We start from the raw sequence: 21,772 nt of genomic DNA, 5'->3' as shown, positions 1-21,772 counted from the left end.
GGTGTACAGGAAGCAGCCGATCAAGGATTTTCATCATTGATGTTTCTGTCTCTCTCCTTCGCCCTTCCTCTCTGAAATTAATAAAAATAAATTTAAAAAGAAAAAGAAAAAAGCATTCCCTGGAGTTACGGTTTATTGCCCTGTAGGATATTAACCAGTTTTGTACCTTTTTAGGAAAAACTCAGATTTTGCCTACCTTTCTGTGTTGGGAAAAAACCTACTGTGTTTCTTTCCTACTGTGTGTTTCTCTCCCAAGAGTCTCTTTTATGACTAACACAAAACACTTCATTTCTGACACCTCTGCTCACAAGCGTGGAGGTTTTCCCCACACCAACAAGCAATTCCGCTCGATTCTGACACTATCTTCCCCAAGACGGTGTCAGTTCCCACAGGTCAAGGGCTGAGTCCCACAACACTGCCCCCCGCCCCCCGCCCCCCCTGCGAGGCCTTTGGGAACCCCTGCACAACGTGCACACCCAGGAAGCTGGCCCTGTCTCCAAGGCAAGCTCACAAGACTCAGGATCGCCCTAACAGGTTTGGCTCAGTGGATAGAGCATCGGCCTGCGGACTGCAGGGTCCCAGGTGTGATACCGGTCAAGGGCATGTACCTTGGTTGTGGGCACATCCCCAGTAGGACAGCTGATAGATGTTTCTCTCTCATTGATGTTTCTAACTCTCTATCCCTCTCCCTTCCTCCCTGTAAAAAAAATAAAAAAAAAAAAAAAAAATTTATTTAAATATTTTAAAAAAAAAAAAAGACCCAGGACCTGCACCCAAAGGACCACCCCCACTGTGCTTACCAGCTCGATGACCTCTGTGCTGCTTCCACTCAAGCTCTCCCCCCACTTCCTGCCTCCGGGCACCTGTTCTGGCTGTTCTGCCGAGTGCAATGCCCTCCCACTCACCTCTTGCCTGTGTGCCTAGCTGTGGGCTAAATGCTAGGAAGGGAGACAGGGTAAAGCAGGAACCTTTCCACATGCTTGGAGGGCACCTGACTTCTGGCTCAGCGGCCGCCCTGCCCAGCGGTGAGGCCTAGCGCAGACAAACTTTCCTCTGTTGCAGATAAACTTTCCTCTATTGCAAAATGGGGTAACGATCAGATGGTGCCAGACCTGTCTGGGGCTCTGCCCACAGCCCTCCTCCCTTTAAAAAAAATCTGCTAGGATATGACTCATGTATACTGTGAAATCCATCCTTTCAAAGTGTACCGTTCAGTGGTTTTTAGTATATACACAAGATTGTGTAACCATCATCACAATCTCATCCCAGAACATGCTCCCCTAAAAGAAACCCTATTAGCAGTCACTGCCCACACCCCTCCCACCCCAGCCCGTGGCGACCACCAATCTATGGCTTCCCCTATTCCGGCAGCTCCTATAAACGGAATCACACAATATGCGTCCTGATCTGGATCTTCCACTGAGCACCATGCTTTCGAGGCCCGTCCAAGTTGTAGCCTGTGTCAGCGCTTCCTTCCTTTTGGCTGAATAACACCCCATTGTGTGGTGGACCTCCTGGCTGCCTGCCCCAGTCCACCTGTGGGGGGTGAAAAGGGGGTGGTGCTCCCACACTGATCTTGACCCCATGGCTGTCCCCCCCCACCCAAACGCTTACTTAGCCTTCAAGCTCCAGCTCAGACGCCGCCAGCTCCAAGAAGCTGATCACCCCTTCCCAGGAGCCCTCCTCCAGGCACCCGCCTTTTCTGAGGTCCGCGCGGCCTCCCCGCCCCGCTCCGGATCCGGAACTGATGACCCAGACGCGGCCCGCTCGCCCAGCCTTTTGTGGGAAGTTGAAGGGGGAGTCGGCTGGGCGCGAACTGGCCTCCAGATAAGCTCATGGCTTCCTTGCGGTCACTCGCTTTCGACGCGAGGAGAGAGGAGCCGGGGAATTCGGGGATGGGGTTCCGGGAGAGGAAGTGAGCGCCCCCCGCGGCGGGGGCGGGGGAGGTGGGCCGGGATGGGCAGACCAGAGGGTTTGGGCAGCTGCCTGAGCGGCTGCAGTTTACAAAAATAAAAGATAAAAAAAGCCCAATGGCCCTGCTCTCTGGCATTTGCGTTTCTCCTGCAGGAAGCTCGGCGAACGATCCAGACGCTCCGCCCCACCCCTGCCCGCTGGGTGCCCGGCAGAGGCCCGGGAGGGTGATGCCCAGGGCGCGACCCAGGTCCCGGCACCGTGCGCAGGCGCGGGTGCTGCCGCTGGGGTAGTTGGAGGCGCCCCTCCTTCCCCGCCCCGCCGGCTCCCCCCGCTCCCCCTCCCCGCTAGTCCTGGCTCCTGGGCGCCCACCCACAGCCCCAGGCGCGTCCCGAGCTCCCCGAGAGCCCCTCGTTTGCGCACGAGGCGGAGCTGGGGCGGGAGGGGAAGCGGACTCCGCGGCGCGCTAGCCCCGTCCCCCGGCGGGCGGGAGAGGGTGCCCGGGGAGGTCGCCTCGGGTCAAGGTCGACCGGGCCGTTCGCCTGGCCGAGTTAGACTGCGGGAGGGACCGGCGCGCGGCAGTGTGACTTGGACCCTGGCGGACGCCGGGCCGCAAGTGGGGAGGCCGGGGGGAGGGCGCGCGTGGGCTCCCGCGGGGAGACCGCACCCGGCCCTGCGCCCGGGGACTCGGAGCGCGCCCGTCCCGCGCCCCTCCACGCGCGGAGCCAGGACTCCTTCCTGGGCCGGCTGCCCTCGGGCCGCCCCGCTGCCCAGCCGCGGGTCCGCCTGCGCCGCCAGCGCCCCCAGGGGCCGGCGCGGGACTCGGCCTCCGGAGCTGGCTGCCCGGCCCTCCTTGGGAAGTTCTGAAATGACGCACGGAAGGTGCAGTCACTGGGGAAAGAGGAAACACTGATCCCTAAAGCGAAAGGGTTTTACAAATTGCCGGAAACCTCACCACCTGTAACCCTGGGCTGCATTTCCTGTGCGTCTTCTGTGCTACATTCTGTACCTTCACACTCCCACGTCCTGCGCTTTTACAAAATGGAAGCCATGTAGACACGCAACTTTTGGGGTTGCTTAGTTACAGGAACCCACGGGTTGTGTGTGTAGTTCTGGAACTCGTCCCCCGACTCCCCAACAGTACGATTTGGAAATCACTTGCTCTAGACCAGTGGTTCTCAACCTTCCTAATGCCGCGACCCTTTAATACAGTTCCTCATGTTGTGGTGACCCCCAACCATAAAATTATTTTCGTTGCTACTTCATAACTGTAATTTTGCTACTGTAAACAGAATGTCACTATATGTGTTTTCCGATGGTCTTAGGCGACCCCTGTGAAAGGGTCGTTCCACCCCCAAAGGGTCGCGACCCACAGGTTGAGAACCGCTGCTCTAGACCAACTCCTCAGCTGCTCTATGAGGTTCCAGTTGGAATGCACCATCACCCATGTCAGGCATTCTCCTTGCTCCTTGTTTGTGGTTCGCTTCCAGTTTCTCCAGGCAACCATTCCCCCGCGAATGTGTTTTTCAGCACCCGCTGTGCCCGGGAGGTTGGCCAAGTACAAGAATGACCAGAGAGATGCCACCTCATGAGGCCCGTTTCTACGGAGGAGTGGACAGGTACACTGCAGGTGGTTATCCTGGTTTTGAATAGGGAATATGTTTGAATCCTTAATATGGTTCAAATATCAAATCAATCTGAAAGGTATCTAGGGCAGTGGGCAAGGAGATGCCAGGTTGGTGGTGGTGCTCTTATATCCGACAGGAGCAAAGCAGACCGAGTCTTAGTTCATCCTAGCTTGACACCCGTGTTGGTGGCCGGAGCTGTTGCATGCCTGGGGCACGTTAAAAAAATATCTAGGGAAAAGTTTTACTCTCACCCCTGTCCCAACTAACACACAGGTAACCACTCTTACTAGTTTCTTGGGTTGTCCTTCCAGAATTTCCTTAGGAACAAACAAGCAAAAATGAGTATGTTTGTATATTTCCTTCTTATTCATGTAAAAGTGCTGTAGGTGGCGGGGAAGGGCACCAGGTGTCTGACGGGTGGGGTCGGTTGGGGTCTGAGTTCAGCAACCTCGGTTCTTGGGTTCTGGAGGGATAAGAATTCAGAGCCAAGACCCAAACTGTAAGAGAACATTTATTTGGTCTATCACGGAGGTAGAAGTAATTCCTAGAAGAAATGGGCTTAGGAAACAAGTTCTAGAGGTAAAGGAAGGGCCCTTGGACTTGGGAGTGAGGAAGCTGAGGGTACTGGGCCTGGGGCAGGGGGGCAAAGAGGGTGAAGGGAGGGGAAAGTCCAGGCGGGCTGGGCGGGCGTGTTTCTGGGAGAGCGAGAGCGCACTGGGTCCGCTGCCCTCAGGGTTTTAAGGGTGGAGATTCTTGCTCTAGTTCAGCGGTCGGCAGCTGGTGGCCCGTGAGGCCTAGTTGATTTGGCTCAATGGATAGAGCTTCGGCCAGTGGACCAAGGGTCCCGGGTTTGATTCCAGTTAAGGGCAGGTACCTCGTTGCAGGCTCCTCCTAGGCCCAGGCCCTGGCCCTGGCCCTGGCCGGGGCTCCTGCAGGAGGCAACCAATTGATGTGTTACTGTGCTCATGTCTGTCTAAGTGCCTACACAAAGGAAGCTTGCTATAGCCCCCTCCTGTTTGCCTTTTTAAAAATGTGCTTATATGTCTTGGTGCTGTTTTGTTTTAAGGCACCAAATTTGTGATTTTATTGATTTTTTTTTTTTTTTTGAGAGAGAAAGGTTTATGTGGGATAGAAACATGGATGGGTTGCCTCCTGCAGACCAGGGATCAAACCCACAATCTAGGTATGGCCCTGACTGGGACTTGAACCTGCAACCTTTTGGTGTACAGGATGATACTCTAACGGTGAGAGTCTAACCAACTGACCGCCCACCAGGGCTAGGTTGTGGATCCTTTCATAAACCGAGCTGAAAAAATTTTTTGCCAAGTGTGTCTTTTTATTTTTATTTTTTAAAAAATATATTTTTATTGATTTCAGAGAGGAAGGGAGAGGGAGAGAGAGATAGAAACCCTGGCATGTGCTCTGACCGGGAATTGAACCGGGGCCTCTTGGTTCATAGGTCAACACTCAACCACTGAGCCACCTCTGCCGGGCTGGCCCTCATATTCGTATGCGGCCTTCGTACGTACGTGATTAAATGTGTGTGTTTTTCCTGTCAATCGGTCTCATGTCAATTTAATGATCAGATCACCTAGAAGAACCTAGAAGGGTAGAAGCCAATTGTTTTCTCCTGACACCCGCGCCAGTTTTCTCTGTGCTTGAGCTGGGACCCCTCTGCTCCTGCCCTCATGCGCTGCCAGAGGTGACTTCCTGGAAGCCTGGCCTGGTAGCCAGCACCCAAGTCAGGGCTGTGGGGTTGGCTCGTCCATGACCCCGGCCAGCTTGCGCTGGGCAGTCCCCGGAGGTGCAATCTGCAGGGCAGGGGGAACCGGCTGTCTAGGAGCCTGCTTGGCGCTGGAAGGAACGTGAGGCACAGCCACAGCCACAGCCGGACACTGAGGCGTCGGCGTGCAGGGCACCCCACGTCTTCACCCCCGCCTCTTCCCGGGGCACAGCCTAGGCAGTGGTTCTCAACCTTCCTAATGCCACGACCCTTTAATACAGTTCCTCATGTTGTGGGGACCCCCAACCATAAAATTATTTTCGTTGCTACTTCATCACTGTCATTTTGCTACTGTTACGAATCGTCATGTAAATATCTGATAGGCAGGATGTATTTTCAGGGGTCCCGACCCACAGGTTGGGAACCGCTGGAGGCTTCAACAACAGGAAAGTCCTCTCCCCCAGTTCTGGAGGCTGCAGGTCTGAGATCGAGGTGTTGGCAGGGCCATGCCGACTCCGGACGTTCCTTGGCTGCGGCTGCATCGCTCGGATCTCCAAGTGGCGTTCTCCCCGTGTGCCTGTCTTCTGTGTCCAAATTTCCCGTTTGAAAGGACACCAGTCCTGTTGCATTAGGGGCCATCTTTCTCCAGTGTGACCTCACCTTCATTAACATCCGCAACGACCCTCTCTCCAAATATGGCCACATTCCGAGGTGCTGGGGCTAGGACTTCCACACAGGAATTTCCGGGGACACAGTTCAACCCCTAACGACCAGAGCAGCTGTTCTTCCAGCCCAGCTGTCCTGTTGGGTCCCTCCCTTCTCCATGTCAGCCTGGTGACAAGCAGACATGCTCTGGGGGGTGGGCTGTGAAGCGCCCCGTTCCCCAGGACGCCTGATGTTGGGAATCAGTGTCCCCGTGAGCAGCCAGAGGCCTTGGACCTGCTGCCTGGGCTCTGACCCCCTCACTGGGCACAGAACACACCCACGGGGCTGCCATCAGAGGAGAGGCCAACACACCTGCCCACAGCCGCCTCCTTTTAAAATGCAGAGTGAGAGGCAGATGCTCTCCGGCCCCTGGGACGTGGGTATCCAGCGGGTGGTAGGGAGGGCCCACGCGAGCCACAGCAGAGCTCCGCAGGACTGCAGCCTGGACGCCATCTGGACGCTTCCCTCGCTGGGCTCTGGCGGGAAGCTGGCCCCACTGCCTTGTTTCACACGGGGCTCAGAATTTCATCAGGCGCCTCCCCAGACAGAAGTCCCCCTAGAGCACACGCGCACCCAAGCCCACATTTACTGTTGCCACCAAGAGCGATTTTACTCTATGAAGTCCGTCTCTCTGGCCATCTCCTCCGCAGGGACCGCCCGAGGGACCGCTCCCAGAACATTCCAGCTCTTTCCCAGAACATTCCAGCTCTTTCCCGACTCTGGGGCGCTGGGAACTTCACACCTTTTACATCCCGCCTCCTACATCCCGAGTGGCTCACTGTCACCTGGCCCTCCCTCTGGGGTCCCCTCCTGGTTATCCTTTGCCACACTCTCTGATGCTTAGTAACCTGCCCGCTGGTTGTCCATTCATTGCAGCGCCGCAGCACAGGCCTCAAGGCACCACGAGGGGTCCCAGCGAGACGGCGAGCCTCACAGGGTGCTGTGTGTGTGTGTGGGCGGGGGTGGAGGGGTGGGGGCAGCTGGGGGCTGCCCTCAGGAGAAAGGCCAGGACAGGGCTTCCCCACACGCGGGGCACCTATATGCACACGGTTACACTTGCTTCAAACAAGTCTGCGTGGGAGCAGTTTACTCCGCTGGGCGCGTGGGGAGATGGAGGCGCCGAAGGTTCCGCTTTGTTGTGCAACCAGCACTGGTCAGGCCGGGAGGGAATCTGGGTTCGGACACAAACGCAGTGTCTCTCCCCACTGCCCAGCTGCCCGAGGGCACCTCCCTCTACGTACTTTCTGTCTTCTGAGTCTCTGGCATCCGGGGCCTTGCTGACGTGGAGGGACGGCCCTGCCCACATTAGCTAATTTCTATAGACGGTAAACAGCCTGCTGAGAGCCTGCGTTCAAACGCAGACCAAGCCTCCGGCACTAAACCCGACAGCCTCCCACGCCACACCCTCAGGACACTGTCCCCTGCCCTAAGCACCCCGGCAGGGTATCCACAACCAGGGACATCCCTTATGCCCCAGGGCCCCCTGGAATCATCCAAACAAGCCGCGCCTAAACCTGCTCACCCTGCCTCACCGGCTCCTTCCCCCCCCGCCCCGGAAACCACAGCCCAGGCCGCTGCCCACAGGTCCCGGCCTCCCTCTGCCCTGGTGTGCCCCTGCCCCACGCTGGGAACTGAGTAACAAACCATCATTTCAGTGGCAGCTGTCTGCTGACCTGTAGGCCTCACGACACCTGCATGGCAAGAAAACCTACACTTTAAAACAGGACGGCACATGTGTCGAGGTGCTGCTGGGGTCCAGCCCCAGCGGGTCCAGGGGTTCCCCAAGGTGTGGACGGAGTCGGCGAAGAATGAAGGACACGGAGCCAGTGTTTAGGTGATCATCATAGCCAGATTCTTTTTTTTATTGTCATCTAACATCTGTATTTATACTATTTGGTCCTCACCTGGGGAAACAACCTCTCTTCTCCTAGCCAGGTTCCTCCCCCTATTGTCCTCTTACATCTGCATTTATCCTATTTGATCTTAACCCCATCGATTCCATTCCAAAGGCTAGGGCGTTTCTCATCTCTATTTCAAGGTTCCTTGAAACATTCCTGCAGGGACTGCCTCAAGCAGCCAGGGTGGATCGGCTTCCAACAAGGTGCCACCGCAAGGGCCCTGGGGAGGATCGGTTGGAGGCTGCTGCCCGAGGCTGTGCCCCAGGCTGTGCCCCAGGAAGCAATAGTGCTTTTGCCCCGTTTGGCTGAGGAGGAAGCCAGAGCTCAGGAGGCAGACCTGCCTATCAGAGCTGGGGCTCCGAACCAGGGCACCTGTCCTGGGACCCCACACAGCCCAGCAGAGCGAGCATGGTGAGCTCATTAACGCTGGCTCACTGAAATAGCCCCACTGCCCAGGATGTCCTCTGAGCCTCCTGGGACCTTCGGGTGCAATTCAGACACACGGGGTGGGGGTGGAGGTGGGGGTGGGGGAGTTTCAGGCCTCAGCGGCTCCGGCTCCGTTCCTGCAGTGAGCTCAGCGAGGCCTGGCAGCGTGTATGCACACAGGCCAGGCGGGCACAGGCCAGGCCGACGTGGGCAGGAGGGACTGGCAAAGCAGCCAGGCCTCCAGATCCAGCCTCAGGCCGGCCTTCAGGAGACGTTCTCTTTTTGGGGATTTGGCAAGTTTTCTCAAGGGTAATATTCCTTCTCAGAGGAGACGTCCACTTTAATGTCAAGGTTCAGGTTTGACAGTTAAGTAGCGTCTTCCCTTAAATGGAAGGAAGCCATGAGTTTCTGTTTCTATGCATCAGAACATCCTGGGAGAAGATAAATTTTTGTTGTTGTTAATCCTCACCTGAGGATTTTTTTTTCCATTGATTTTTTTAAAGAGAGAGTGGAAGGGGAGAGACACACAGAGAGAAACATTGATGTGCTGCCTCCCTCATGCACCCCGACCAGGGCCGAGGGATGGAGCCTACAACTGAGGTATGTGCCCTTGACCGGAATCAAACCCACGACCCTTCAGTCCGTGGGCGGACACTCTAACCACTGCAAAGCCAGCTAGGGCAAGGAGAATGTTCTGGAAGGCAATAGATGTCAGTGAGCATTACCCTGTGGGTAGAGCATTGGCCTGTGGACTCAAGGGTCCCGGGTTCGATTCTGGTCAAGGGCACATGCCTGAGTTGCAGGCTCGATCCCCAGCAGAGGGTGTGCAGGAGGCAGCCAATCAATGATTCTCTCTCATCATTGATGTTTCTATCTCTCCCTCTCCCTTCCTCTCTGAAATCAATAAAAAAAAAAATCTAAAAGAGAAAAAAAAAGAGATGTCAGTGTGCCGTTAACAATGAGCAGCCACCATGATGATGACAATGATGGCAACATGGACCCCGCCCCCAGGGCAGGAAAAAGTGGGCACATGAGTCCCCACTTCACAGATAAGGAAACTGAGGCACGTGGCACGCACTTCCTCAGGGTCCCAGAGGGAGGAAAGAGGGAGGAGGGGGTTCGGCCTCACCGGCAGGGACAGGCTCTGCTGGGGTCTGGATAGTCCCCCTGGTTCCTTATCTGTCCAAACCTTCAGCCTCGAGAAGCCCCCTGGCCCTGGGTTAGGAGGAGACTGCACCTGAACTTGTCAACCCCGGGCCACCCATATTAGAATCACCCGGGGAACCACCCAGACCCAGTGAGTCAGAATTTGGGGTCTGGCTGGGTCTGGCCTTGGTACTTTCAAAATCTCCCGTGCACACACTGGCTCCTCTGCCCGGCACCCCACATGTTCTGGGATTGAAACAGTCCAGTCTGCACAGGTTTCTCGTGAGCAAGAAATAGAACCTTTCTGTGTAAAGCCCCTGAGAAGCAGGGGTTTATTTGTTACGGCAGCATCGTGAGGTCTGTCCTGACCGATATTCCGGGCGATTCTGAGGTGCAGCCGGGGCTGAGACTGGCCATAGCCCCCCTGTGGTTTTGTCTCGTGTGAAAGGTGTGAAAAGCCAAGTACCTGCTGACGTAAGAGACGTCGGGCCAATCTGATGGCTTCTGGGCGCAGGTCTCCGTGCTCTGGAGAGGACAGTGTTGTCTGTGAGATTAGGGAGGGGCGGAAGGAAGACTGGAGAAAGCGAGCTGGGATTGGACCCCAAGGGTGGCCCTGCCGACTGGGGTGTTCCTTCCGGCTCTCAGAGGTGTGCTACCCGGGATGCACAGGAGCAATGGGCAGGGCTGGCTCACAACCTTTCACGGGAGCAGCGCAGGCCCGGGCGTGGCTGCCCGCCATGCCCTGCCCAGGAATTTGCGATCAGCTCACCCTGAGGTTACTCTCCAGAGAACCCTTTTTCACCCACACACCTATGTCTCAGGGCTGGTTTAGACCAGTCAACACGTGTGACATGCCTGGCCCAGCCCTGCACACGGGACACGCTCAGCGTCACCCTGGTCACTGTCCTGGCCCATGAGTGTACCTGGGCCTTCCCAGGCCTGAGGTCCCCTGGACCGGGAGCGTCGGCATGAACCCAGCAGGTCTCCCTTCCACTGTTTCCTCTCTGATGCACTGGCTCCAAGGCAGCCCCACGCAATGTGATTGTACTTTAAAACCACCCCTCCACGAAGTGGCCTTTGTCCCTCAGGGGCCATTCCTGGAGACGCCTGATGGATTCTGCCAGCCCTGGACGTTCAGTAGGAGCCTGGGTGTAGTGTACGCCCCTCCCCTTGCAATTCCGCTCGCACATGCAGGCTCAGAATGGCTGGCCGGGTCCGGAGGGGGACATGTGTGTCGCCTGGTGGCCCTCAACAGGAGGCCAGGCAGCCGGGCTCTGCAGGTCCTCCCGGCTGCCAGGCACCGGCACAGAATGTGGGTCAAAGGGCACACAGCCTCCAGGTGTGCAGGCTCATCTCCAGCCACTGAGGCTGAGCTCCCCTCCCCCCTACCCCCCCCAGCTGAGGTGGCCCCAGGTCTGCAGCCCCAGGTGTGAAGATGCAGGGAAGTGCCCTCCCTTGGTGATCTGCACTGTCCACTTTCAGAGCCACATTTTCCTGTGGTTCCGGGAGACACCAGTGACTCCATCTCTCCCACAAACCTCTGGGCCACCAGCCTCCGTGACACCACTGGGCAGGCTGCCTGCCCCTCCTCCGGGGACCCCCAGAGGTCTGCACCGCACGGGAAGAGCCACTCCAGCCCTTCTGGGGACTCGTGCCGTCACTGGCAGCGTGGAATTAGGGGTTCGGAGGGAGGCATTCATCTAGAGCTGGGCTCAGACTCCCTCCTGGCAGCACCAGCGGACGCTCTACCTTATGAGGTCGGGCCCACCACCCTCCCAGCCCAGCATCTGCAGCCAGGAAACAGCATGGCTGCCGCCCCCTGCTGTCCACGGAGGGTACTGCTGGGGAGGGAGTGTCCCAAGGCCTGCCTGGGCCAGCATCTCAGGGTGACTGGTACCTGAAGAGGGTGCGGGAGAGGGAGAGAGAGCAGGAGAGGGGAGAGGCCTCCTGGGTCGGTGCTGTCTTCCTTTTCGGATTTCCACGTCACAGAGGGACTCTGGAAGGGATCTTGCCAAGAAAGGATTTGCTCTGGTTTGTGCCACTTGAAAGCCCCAACTATTGTCTTGGAGGAAGCAGAGCCAGGCCTGGGCGTCTGAGAGCCCCCTCCTCCCCACACTCACTCCCCACAGTCCTCCGCTCCATTCCCTGGGCCTCTCCGGTTCAGGGTTCAAGACCCGTCCCTGCTTTCCTGTTGGCTGCCTGCCTGACCGCCCAGCCCTCCTGGGACAGGCGGCTGCTTTCAGGACCAAGTTCAAGCCTTGCCTGGCCCTGCTGTCTCTGCTGCTCCTCAGAACTGGCCCTCAAGCCCCGGCCCCACGGGGCTGTCCTTCCTCCCGCCTCCCTCCTCCCTTGATTCTGAGATGGAATCTGCTCATGTTTTTGTCCGTCTCCGCGGAAGTGGGATCTGGGTTGTGTCTCTTGGTGTCAGCTCTGGGGTCCCAGTGGCGCCTCCCCAAGGGTCCCCAGGCCTGCGCCTGCGGTGGAGGGGGGAGGGGCCAAGCATGCCAGCCCTTGTTTTACCAGCACCAGGCTGCCCAGGGAGGCCATGCCAGCGATTCTCCCCCAGTTCCCGGCCTCTGACGCAGGGAGGCTGTGCTCAGACCTGGCGCGCAAGCCAGACGGTGACGGGCACAGAGCTTCGGCATCAAACATGAAACAGACTCCCTGGAAAACGGGTTTATTTTTTTTCTGCAAATGCCGGCTCGATGATCAGCACAGACCCGGAGCAATCTCAATGGTGTTTATCCGGAGGACAGTCTGCGAGCTCACAATAACTGGGAGAGAGAGAACTCAGTCACAGCCTGACCACAATGCTGACCTTGTTTACCAGCCACCGGAGACCTGCCCAACATCCCCCTTTCAATGAAGCAGGGATTCCCGCTGTGACCAAGGGCCGTGTGCGACACACATGTCCTGAGACAGGACGGCTCAGCCTGTAGGATCCCCGCTGGGGGAGCCCTGCTTCATGGGGTCTGTGACGTCCAGGGAGGTCCCCGCCTGTGTCTCAGTCCCCCTCCCTGTCAGGCCCACAGGGGTGACGCCCAGAGCAGGTGGGACCGCAGGGCGCCAGCTCCGCTTTCTGTAACTTACTTCTCTTCTTCCTGTAGTTTTTCCTTTTCCTAAACTTCATGTTGATCTTTGGCCATGATTCTGTCTTTTCAATGACGGTGGCTTCTACGCGAACAAGATCCTTCCTGGAAATAAACAACGACAGACCTTCCCAATGAGCTGGCAACGTTGCCGATGCTTTACATAAGGTTTTCGAAAATGAAGTTTACTTTCCTTTTTTGCTGATCATAAAAGTGATGTGACCCCTGTAGACATTTTGAAAGCTATAAAGAAGCGTAATAGACCGTGCAGTCTGTCCACAGGTCTTACGGGCCATGTGGGAACGAGTTAGTAACAGCCCAGTGACCTGGTCTGGGAGCTTGCCCCTGGGGACACCTCGCATCTGCCATCATGAAGTATAAGCCTCTTGTGCTTGGCAATGGTTCGAGTGGACACCCCCGCCCGGCCTCACCGCCCGGCCCCGGGCAGAGCCCCACATCTGAGAGCACGTTACCCCAAGAGCGGCTTGCCCAGCAACGTGAAGTCGTCAGCGCCGACCAGCAGGACCTGCGATGTGAAACAGGGCGTTACCCGTGAGTAACAAGCGTGGCCAGGACAGGGAGGGCCCGGCTCGCACTGGGACTGGGAAAGGTGTGGCTGGAGACTGTGCTGCGGGCGGGACGTGCTAGCTCACTGTCGCTTTAGTGTAAACAAACTGTAAACAGAGGGGACGCAGATGCAGGACAGGGGAACTGATGATCCGATGTGGCGATCACGTACCAAGTTGTGTCAACCTCTGTGAAAACGACGGTGTTTTAGTTTAACAACAACAACAACAAACCTTAGTGAAGTCTAACACGCAGGGAAAAACACGCACCTCAGACTACGTGTCTTTGAGGCTGGTCACAGGGCTGCGAAGATGTGAAGGCTCAGGTGTACCTGCTGCAGCAGAACCCCTGGCCGCCGCCACCCTCTTGGGTCGGGAACAGTGGCGCCGTTTTTATTGGACGTTGGGAGACTGTCTTAAACTTTACTTGTGAGAAAAAAATCCAACTGTACTAAAATTAACTGTCTAAAGACAAAGCACATCTCTAACACCGGTGGCCAACGTACATTAGTGACAATTAGCGAACTGTTTCAGAGTCACTTTCAGCACATGCTCTCGACTCCTGGATTGCCTACACGATAAAAAGCAACCGGCATTAATGGGGCTTTCCACCATGTTTTGTTAATGTGAAATGTTCCCAAATAACACCTTCTCAGAGACCTTCACACCACTCCCCGAGTCATTACTCTAGACCCGGGTGGGGAATGCCCGCCCGAGGGCCTTATAGAGCAGAGAAGTCACTTGGCCTGGCCCTGCCCAGGCAGGAGGGCTGAGCAATTAACCCTTTGCGGTCGTATTAAATTTGGACATGGGTGTCGTACTGGTCGGAATTAATTTCCCCTGAAAGAGCAGTGATACATAACATGCAAGATTATGAAGGATAAACAAGATTTATTGATTCTTTTTTGGAACTACGTCACTGCTAGTAGAATCACTACAAACGTTATCACTTTCTACGTCAGAGTCAGTATTCAAGGTGCCAAAATAAAACTCTTCATCGTTACTTTCAGATTCGCAGTACACTTCTTTCAGTAACTTTCTTTTTGCCATTTTGGAGTATTATTTTGAAATATCTTGCCAAAACCGGTTTGGCTCAGTGGAAAGAGCACCGGCCTGCGGACTGAAGGGTCCTGGGTTCGATTCCGGTCAAGGGCGTGTGCCTGGGTTGCGGGCACATACCCAGTGGGAGATGTGCAGGAGGCAGCTGATCGATGTTTCTCTCTCATTGATGTTTCTGGCTCTCTATCTCTCTCCCTTCCTCTCTGTGAAAAATCAATAAAATATATTTTAAAAAAAAGAAAAAGAAATATCTTAACAAGCGAGAATGCCTAATTACAGTTAAACGTCATTTGTAAAGCTTTATTTGAAATTCTGCGAAGTATCTCTGAAGCTTGTCGATTTCTTCACTCTCAAAAGGCGATTGACTCGCCACGGTGTTTTGCATGGCGCGTGTTTTGCACGACCGCGTTTGTTTATATTGAGTTTCGATATCTCCGATTTGTCGGGGCAATGTTTTGGTTCGTGACAAGGTCGCTCAGACACTTCAGAGCTTTCAGAGAAATTAGGAACTGATACATGAATGAATAGAGTTAAGATTCGTACGGTTCCTTGCTGTGGTGGCTGAGAGCAGACATACAACCGGAACGGTAAAAAGGCTTTGGTGGCTGAGAGTAGACAAACGACCGCAAAGGGTTAAATGTCTGACCAAGTAGAGTGGCTAATTTTTTTAAAGTTGATAATGTTGTATGGCCCTCGAATGATGTTATAAATATGCAAATGGCCCCGGGCAGAGAAAAGGTTCCCACCCCTGCTCGAGACACACAGTCAATGTGCTCCTGTCCACGAGCTCAGGGCAGAGCCGCCAGGCCGTGCGGAGGAGCGCTCGCCGGTGGCTGCCGTCCCGCTCAAGCTACGCAGGAGCTCAGATCATAGGCTGCGGGACCGCCCCAGCAAGAGTTCATACGCCAAGACCTGGCCACCCCAAAGGACGGAGGAGTTTTCATCAGTACAGGAAATCCTACGTGTCATATTCCATCATGTTGGCGTAACGGACACACCCTGGGAAGCTGATCTAGTACAGAGCGCTCATGTTTTATATGTAGTTTTATAAGCAGGAACAGAGCAGGCAAAAATCAAATACATTTTGGCCACAGCAAAGAGAATCGTAACCAAGGGCAGGAACGTGTAGCTAAATACACAGACGGAGCAGGCAGTTCCCAGCGGTCAGGGAGAGCCAGTGCCCAGGAAGGGCCTCCGAACAGGCCTCGCTGTTTCAAAGCAGAGAGGCTGCAAATCGAACGGCAGAGGATGTTCTAGCCGAAACTTAACTATAAACATGGCTGGAAAGCTCTACATGCGAACCTGGGACTTCCATTGTATCTGCGGTGGAGTATTTTTCCGTGGGACGTTAGTCAGCCAGATGTGAGACAATCAATGGGCGCCGCTGACCGTCGCCGCTGAGGAGTGGCCCCGAGCCGGCCGTCACAGCTCGGCCACCTCCCGAGGCCCGCCTGCGCTGCCCGGCCGGCCGCCACCTCACTCACTCACTCTCCCGCCCCCTGGTTTTGCTCATGGTCACCCCGATCTGAGGAACCCTCTCTAGGACCGAGTCCCCGAATGCACGAAGAAACCGAATCTCACCTTCTCCAACCGAATCCTCTCTCCACACGCAAGGTCTAGCTCATTTTCGATCAGAATCAGGTCCTCGGCCGTCACCTTCCACTGGTGGCTGGCGAAGTGCACCACGGCAAAGAGCCGGCCGTATTGGCCCGTGGCGATCAGCTCATTCACCTTCCGCACGACCTCTGCGGGGAGGAGGCCACGGGCATCACCACAGGGGAAAGGCAGCGGCGACGCCTCCACACGGCCCCAGGGACTTCATTATATACCCGCCCCTGCGCTCCTGCAGAGGTGTGATGGGGTAGAGGAGGGGGCGCCCAGTGGTGTGGTCGCAAGGCGGGTGACAGCTGGTGGCCGAGCCTCGCGCTCCCCACTGCAGGCACAGGCGCCTGGGCACGGGGTCCCCTGCTGTCCCAGGAGCACAGCAGCTTGGCATGCAGGGCACACGGGCTCTGATAGATGAAGCTCCCCATGCTCGCTTCCCAGGACGCCCTGCCTCCCGCCATTCTCTGGCCTGAGCGCACAGCGTGCCTGCCTCGGTTCTCAGACTCTGGGTGGAAACTTACACCCTGTTTGGTTCCCGATTGTTATTAATAAAGAGCTGGGGCCGGGAAGGGTGCCAACCCTGAACGGGAGAGCAGGCCTTTCTGCAAACAAGGGAAACCCGGAACGACACCCTGCACGCCTCCTGCACGGCTGCCTGCTTCCCGCTTCTGTGGTCACCGCCTCTGCTCAGGTCACGACCCTCTGTCCTCTGACCGTTTACTGTCTGAGCAGCGGCTGTGAGCCCCGACCCGCCGGCCTCGCCTCGGGCTGGTGCAGGCGCGGAGCCCACACAGTTCCCGCCCTGGAGACAGTCCCAGCAGGGGCTGAATGAGGCCAAGGGGCCGGGACCCAGACTGCGCCTTACTTCTCTCTAAGTCTCCAAAACAGTGTTTAGAACTAGAGGATTCCAGCCCTGGCTGGTTTGGCCCAGTGAATCGAGTATCAGTCTTTGGGCTGAAGGGTCCCAGGTTCAATTCCGGTCAAGGGCACATGCCTGGGTTGCGGGCTGGATCCTCAGTGAGGGGGTGGGAAGGAGGCAGCTGATCAATGATTCTCTCTCATCATTGATGTTTCTGTCTCTCTCTCCCTCTCCCTTCCTCTCTGAAATCAATAAAAATATGTTTAAAAAAAACAACTAAGTGACTCCATGCATTAAGGTGGACTCCAGCTTTTTTGGAAAACTGAGGATCCCACACCCCCTCCTGGCAGCGGTGGCTGCGGTGACAGGTGCTCCAGGTTGGCATGCCCCTGACACCCTGGCGGCTTCTCCAACAGCCAGGCCGGGGCCGGCGGCCACTGGCTGTCGCGCAGCTTCTCTTCCATGTGGGGAGAAACCTGTCCCAAACTCACGTTTCTCCCAACAGCGGGAAGACAGATGGGCAAGCGCCTTCCCTCCCCAACGCCACTGCTTTGAACACGGCAGGTGCGCAGGGGTCTCCGCTGAGTGAGCGGCTCTCGAGTCTGCTGCTTGGTGGCCAGTGAGGCAGAGGCTCCCTGTGCGGGTCTGGCGCACGGAGAGCCGACACCCGGCTCCACGGCCAGGTGACCGCCTATGGGAGGGTGCTGCCCGCCTCTGCCCCTTCCTTACCTGCGTGGTGTCTGGTCTCCTCGGCGGGGTCTGGCAGAACGACTTCAGGCCAAGGGGGTGAACTCAGGGATGTCTTAGGAACGTATCTGTGAAAAACATTTTATACACACGTCACATGTGTGAAAAGGCAGGTCAAAATCGTAAGACATGGCTGTGTGCAACTGCCGGTCACGCCTGCACCCCCTCTCCACCGGGATGCCAGCTAGCTCCTCGTAAGCAGGGGTATACACTGTTGTCCGTTCATTATGGGTGCATCCCCACCCTGGACCAGTGTCTGACCCGTAACAGGCACTCGTGAAAGATGAATGAAACCTTCTCTGCTCGGTGAAATGAAGGCCCGGCTCGGCCTCAAACCCCAGCACCAAGTGCCTGTAGGTTCAGCTCCTGCTCTGTGCCCAGTGCCGGCGCCTCCAAGACGGCCCGCTGAGCCTCCCCTGCGAGACTGGTGCGGCGGCGGCCGCGATGTGTGAGTGCCCTACTGTCCACCAGGCTCTGTCCACTCCCTTTAAATGTAGGGTTTACTTAGTCTCATAACACGCCACTGAGCTACACACCCACAACCCACTCTGCGGACCAGGAGGCACATAATAGATGGACGGCCTCGCTCTGGACGCAGGGCCGGGCAGGCCGGGGGCTTCCCACGCGTACCCGCCACCCTGTCCTGCTTTTGTCTGTGTACACCCACCAGCCAGGGGACTTTGCCAAATCTACCTTCTGTAGTTCACAGTGCAGTTTCTTCCCTAAGTATGACATTTAACACGGAATTTGCTGTTTCAAATTCCACAGGTTCCTCCCAGAGGTTCTGACCCAACATGCCTGGGTGCAACCTTCCGGTTAGAAACCTCCCAGTGGGAGCTACAACTTCCCCTTGGTAACTAGCGCGATGGAAGGCTAGGACACCTTGCTCTGTGGACTCTTGACGTCCTGTCTATATTTATTTATGTCAAGGGTCTGAGAAAATACTGTCAAAAAAGTTAGAAAACAGAAATATTCCTAAAAACCCAAACGTCTGAAGTTTTGTGTCAGAAAGATGGTGAAAGGAAGAGTCACCCAAACCCTCGTCGACATTACCCTTGTGGACGCGAGGTGCCCTGCGACTGGAACCTTCGAGAAGCAGACCACAGGGAGGCTGGGGAGTAAGCGAAACAGGGGCAGTTACTCCCGTGAAATGCAAACCTCCCTTGAAGACACTAAACGCACAGCTGTCGCTGGTATCGCCTTAAACTGCATCCAACTTGTCTACAGAAAATCGAGGTCGACAAAGCTCAGAGAACATCACGGGCAGTCACTGGTTATTACCATAAGCATCGCGATCCATTCATCACACCACCCGCCCATTAACCACTCCTGACCCCCAGGTGCCCGGGAGGTTCAGACCCTGTTCTGTGCCAGGTGCGGGAGCCTCAGGATGGCCCTGCTGAGCCGGCCTCCGGGTATGCTCACCCCATTGTCCCCCCATATGGAGCTGGTGTCCGTGACCGATGGCATGAGACTGAGGTGCTGGAATAGCTGAGCCCCCCCGGCCAGGGCATCCCAGTATTTTGCGGAGACTCTCCAAGAGCTTCCATTTTATTAGAGAAAAGGCAAAAGCCCTTACCGGGGCCCGCAGGGCGGCGGCAGTGCCATCCCCTCTCAACACGCTTCCCCTTGTTCCCTGGCACCTGCCTCCCTGCTCTTCCTGGACCACGCCAGGCACGCACCCGCCTGGAGGCCTGTGTGTTGACTGCTCTTTCCCTGAACCCGTCCCCGCTCAGGGACCTACCAGGCCAATTCCCTCATTTCTTCTGGGTCTCCACTGAAACGCCACCTCCGTGGAGAGGCCTTTCCCAACCGTCCTGTGCAAACGGAACCCCTCCCTCCCAAGACTCACCAGCTGGTAACACAGTCTGCCATTTGCTTATTTAAAGAGCCTGTCTGCGCACCCCTCTCACAGAATGCTGCCAGCCCCCTTAGAAGCAGGGCTGTCGTCTGTTTATTATGGGTGCATCCCCACCCGGGACCAGTGTTTGACACGTAACAGGTTCTCAAGGATGAATGAAATCTGCTCTGCCCAGCCATCAAATGAAGCTCTTGGCCCGGCCGGTGTGGCTCAGTGGTTGAGTGTCGACCTATGAACCAGGAGGTCATGGCTCCATTCCCAGTCAGGGCACATGTCCTGGTTGCAGGCTCAATCCCCAGTGTGGGGCATGCAGGAGGCGGCCAACTGATGATTCTCTCTCATCATTGATGTTTCTATCCCTTTCTCCCTCTCCCTTCCTCTCTGAATTAATTAATTAATTAATTAAAAAAAAAAAATGAAGCCGCTGTTGTAACTCTCTGTGACTGGAAATTCAGCACCTCTCTTTCGAGCCACCCCACCGTTCTCAGCTCAGAAGGTTTCTGTACCTCTTGCCTATGGTCTTAGCTTAGCCTTGCGACCCCCCCCTCCCCCCCGGGAAAAAGTGGTCCCTTGTCTATCACAGAACCGCCCTTTATGGCTCTGAGGACTGAGACTGGTCCTTCCTTTCTGTTTTCTTCACTCACTCTTTACGGTCCCATCTGCTCACCGTTTCGGTCACTTTCTCTGTACTCACTACACTTCGTGATTCTCCCTTAAAGAGCTGAGTCTGGAACTGAACACAGCATTCTAGCGGTGGTTTTACGTCAGCAGAATAGAGGAAGTCCCACTGCTTGTGTAAACACTTCCCTGCCTACTTCAACCCACGTTTTTTATGGAAAATGTTGTGCACAACACTGAGCCCTCAGCTACCCCTCCCCAGAGTCAACAGATATCAACTCATGACTAATCTTGTTTGATGTACATGGCCTCTTGCCCAATTCTGCAATTAGTTTAAAGCAAATCAGACATCGTTTTATCTGTGAAGATGTCATGTTTCTATGTGTGCTATAGAAAAAGGGGTGCGATAGTAAATCATAAATTCCTAACTGGCCAGGTTATGGTGGGTAGCACACCATGACCGCCCAGGCCTATCACTTCCTTAGGGAAAGGTTTTAAGCAAGGCCTGCCCATTGTTTCTGTTCTTCTAGGTTACACACTTTGAAAGCCAGAAGTAATACTCCTCGAAGGCATAACCACCCTCAAAAAAGCACACAGCCTCATGACCCAATTCCTGCCTTGCCTTCTCCCACCTTTATGTTCCTTTCCTCCTTAAGTCCAAATGCATAAAAGAAACTGCAAAACTGTTATTCTCCAGAGTACTTGAGATCTTGCTGCCTGGCAATTGCCGTTTTGGCTCAAATCCTATATAATCCTATATAACAAAACCCTAATATGCAAATCGACCCAATGGCGGAACAACGAGTCGCTATGACCCGCACTGACCACCAGGGGGCAGATGCTCAGAGCAGGGCTGCCTCCTGGTGGTCAGTGCACTCCCTCCCACAGGGGAGTTTCCCTCAGCCAGAAGCTGGGCTCACGGCTGGCGAGCACAGCAGCTGCAGGCAGGCGGTAAGGAGCAGGGGTCGGGGCTGCGAGAGGGCGCAGGCTGGGCTGAGGGACCCTCCCCCCCCGCCCCCACCTCCAGTGCACGAATCGCATGCACTGGGCCTCTAGTAAACTTATAATGAAAATTCTCTACAGGTTTGGACATTTCTTATGTCGACACACCAAAGACAAGTCGACATGCAAAAGATGATTATTTAAAAAACAAAACAACATAAGTATGGCATCTAAAAAAGGCAAAATTCTTTAAAATTGTCATATATACATCTAGGTCAACTTAGAAACATACATAAGCACTCCTGCATGCAAACACACACTCCAACCATTTTCAGGCCGAACAGAACCTTTTTGGAGCTTCATAACCCAGTGACTAACACACCGCTACGTTTTTGCTGAATGGGTTAAGATCAGGCAAGGGCACTCATCACCGTTTTTCCAGATGAGGTCGATGATGCTCAGAGAGTGGCTCGCAGCCCAGGGTAATAATGGCAAAGCACGGGTTTTGCAGCGGGAGCGCGCCGGCCGAATCGCCCCTCCCCTTCCCTGCCGAGTGACCTTGGGCAGCTGCCTAACCTCGCTGCCCCTCACTGTGCTCCCCACGAACACAGGCCCATACAGGAGTGGGAGAGCGATCCTCAATGGTTAAGCCACTAACTAAAGAACCAGGATCTGAACCTCGGTTTCCCCAACTCCAAAGCCGGTGTTACCCAAAAAAGGCGCTCAGCACCGAAGGCATCAGGTCGGACTCACACACACACACACACACACACACACGGCGGGGTGGCGGGAAGCACCGTTGCCCCACTTCCTCCCTTCACCCGCGGCCCTGGCCTCACCCGCTCCGGGCCCCGAAGGTCTGAGGATGCTACGGCCGCACGTGGACACCAGCCGCCCGAAGGCGACCGGCAGGGCCGAGGCCGCCACGGCCGCCGCCATTTTCGACCGGAAGCGGAAGTGGAGGCGCCGCGAACCTGGTGCGTCGACGC

The 21,772-nt window shown here is 55.8% G+C and overlaps 1 protein-coding gene across 1 annotated transcript; it reads right to left on the bottom strand.

Annotated features, from left to right (window-relative positions):
• Positions 1-12,098: 12,098 nt before the first annotated feature.
• On the bottom strand, positions 12,099-21,770 carry MRPL21 (mitochondrial ribosomal protein L21). The gene is made up of 7 exons (XM_036326367.1): positions 21,623-21,770; positions 18,416-18,473; positions 17,345-17,430; positions 15,733-15,896; positions 13,000-13,052; positions 12,528-12,631; positions 12,099-12,211 (listed from the first exon to the last, which is right to left on the bottom strand). Exons 1-7 carry the CDS (start codon positions 21,720-21,722, stop codon positions 12,147-12,149), a joined length of 630 nt encoding a protein of 209 aa, XP_036182260.1. The 5' UTR covers positions 21,723-21,770; the 3' UTR covers positions 12,099-12,146.
• Between the last annotated feature and the right edge of the window lie 2 nt (positions 21,771-21,772).

Source organism: Myotis myotis, unplaced genomic scaffold (genome assembly GCF_014108235.1).
Source record: "Myotis myotis isolate mMyoMyo1 unplaced genomic scaffold, mMyoMyo1.p scaffold_m19_p_10, whole genome shotgun sequence".
Taxonomy (NCBI): Eukaryota; Metazoa; Chordata; class Mammalia; order Chiroptera; family Vespertilionidae; genus Myotis; species Myotis myotis.
This window is presented reverse-complemented; position numbering and strand designations above follow the sequence as displayed.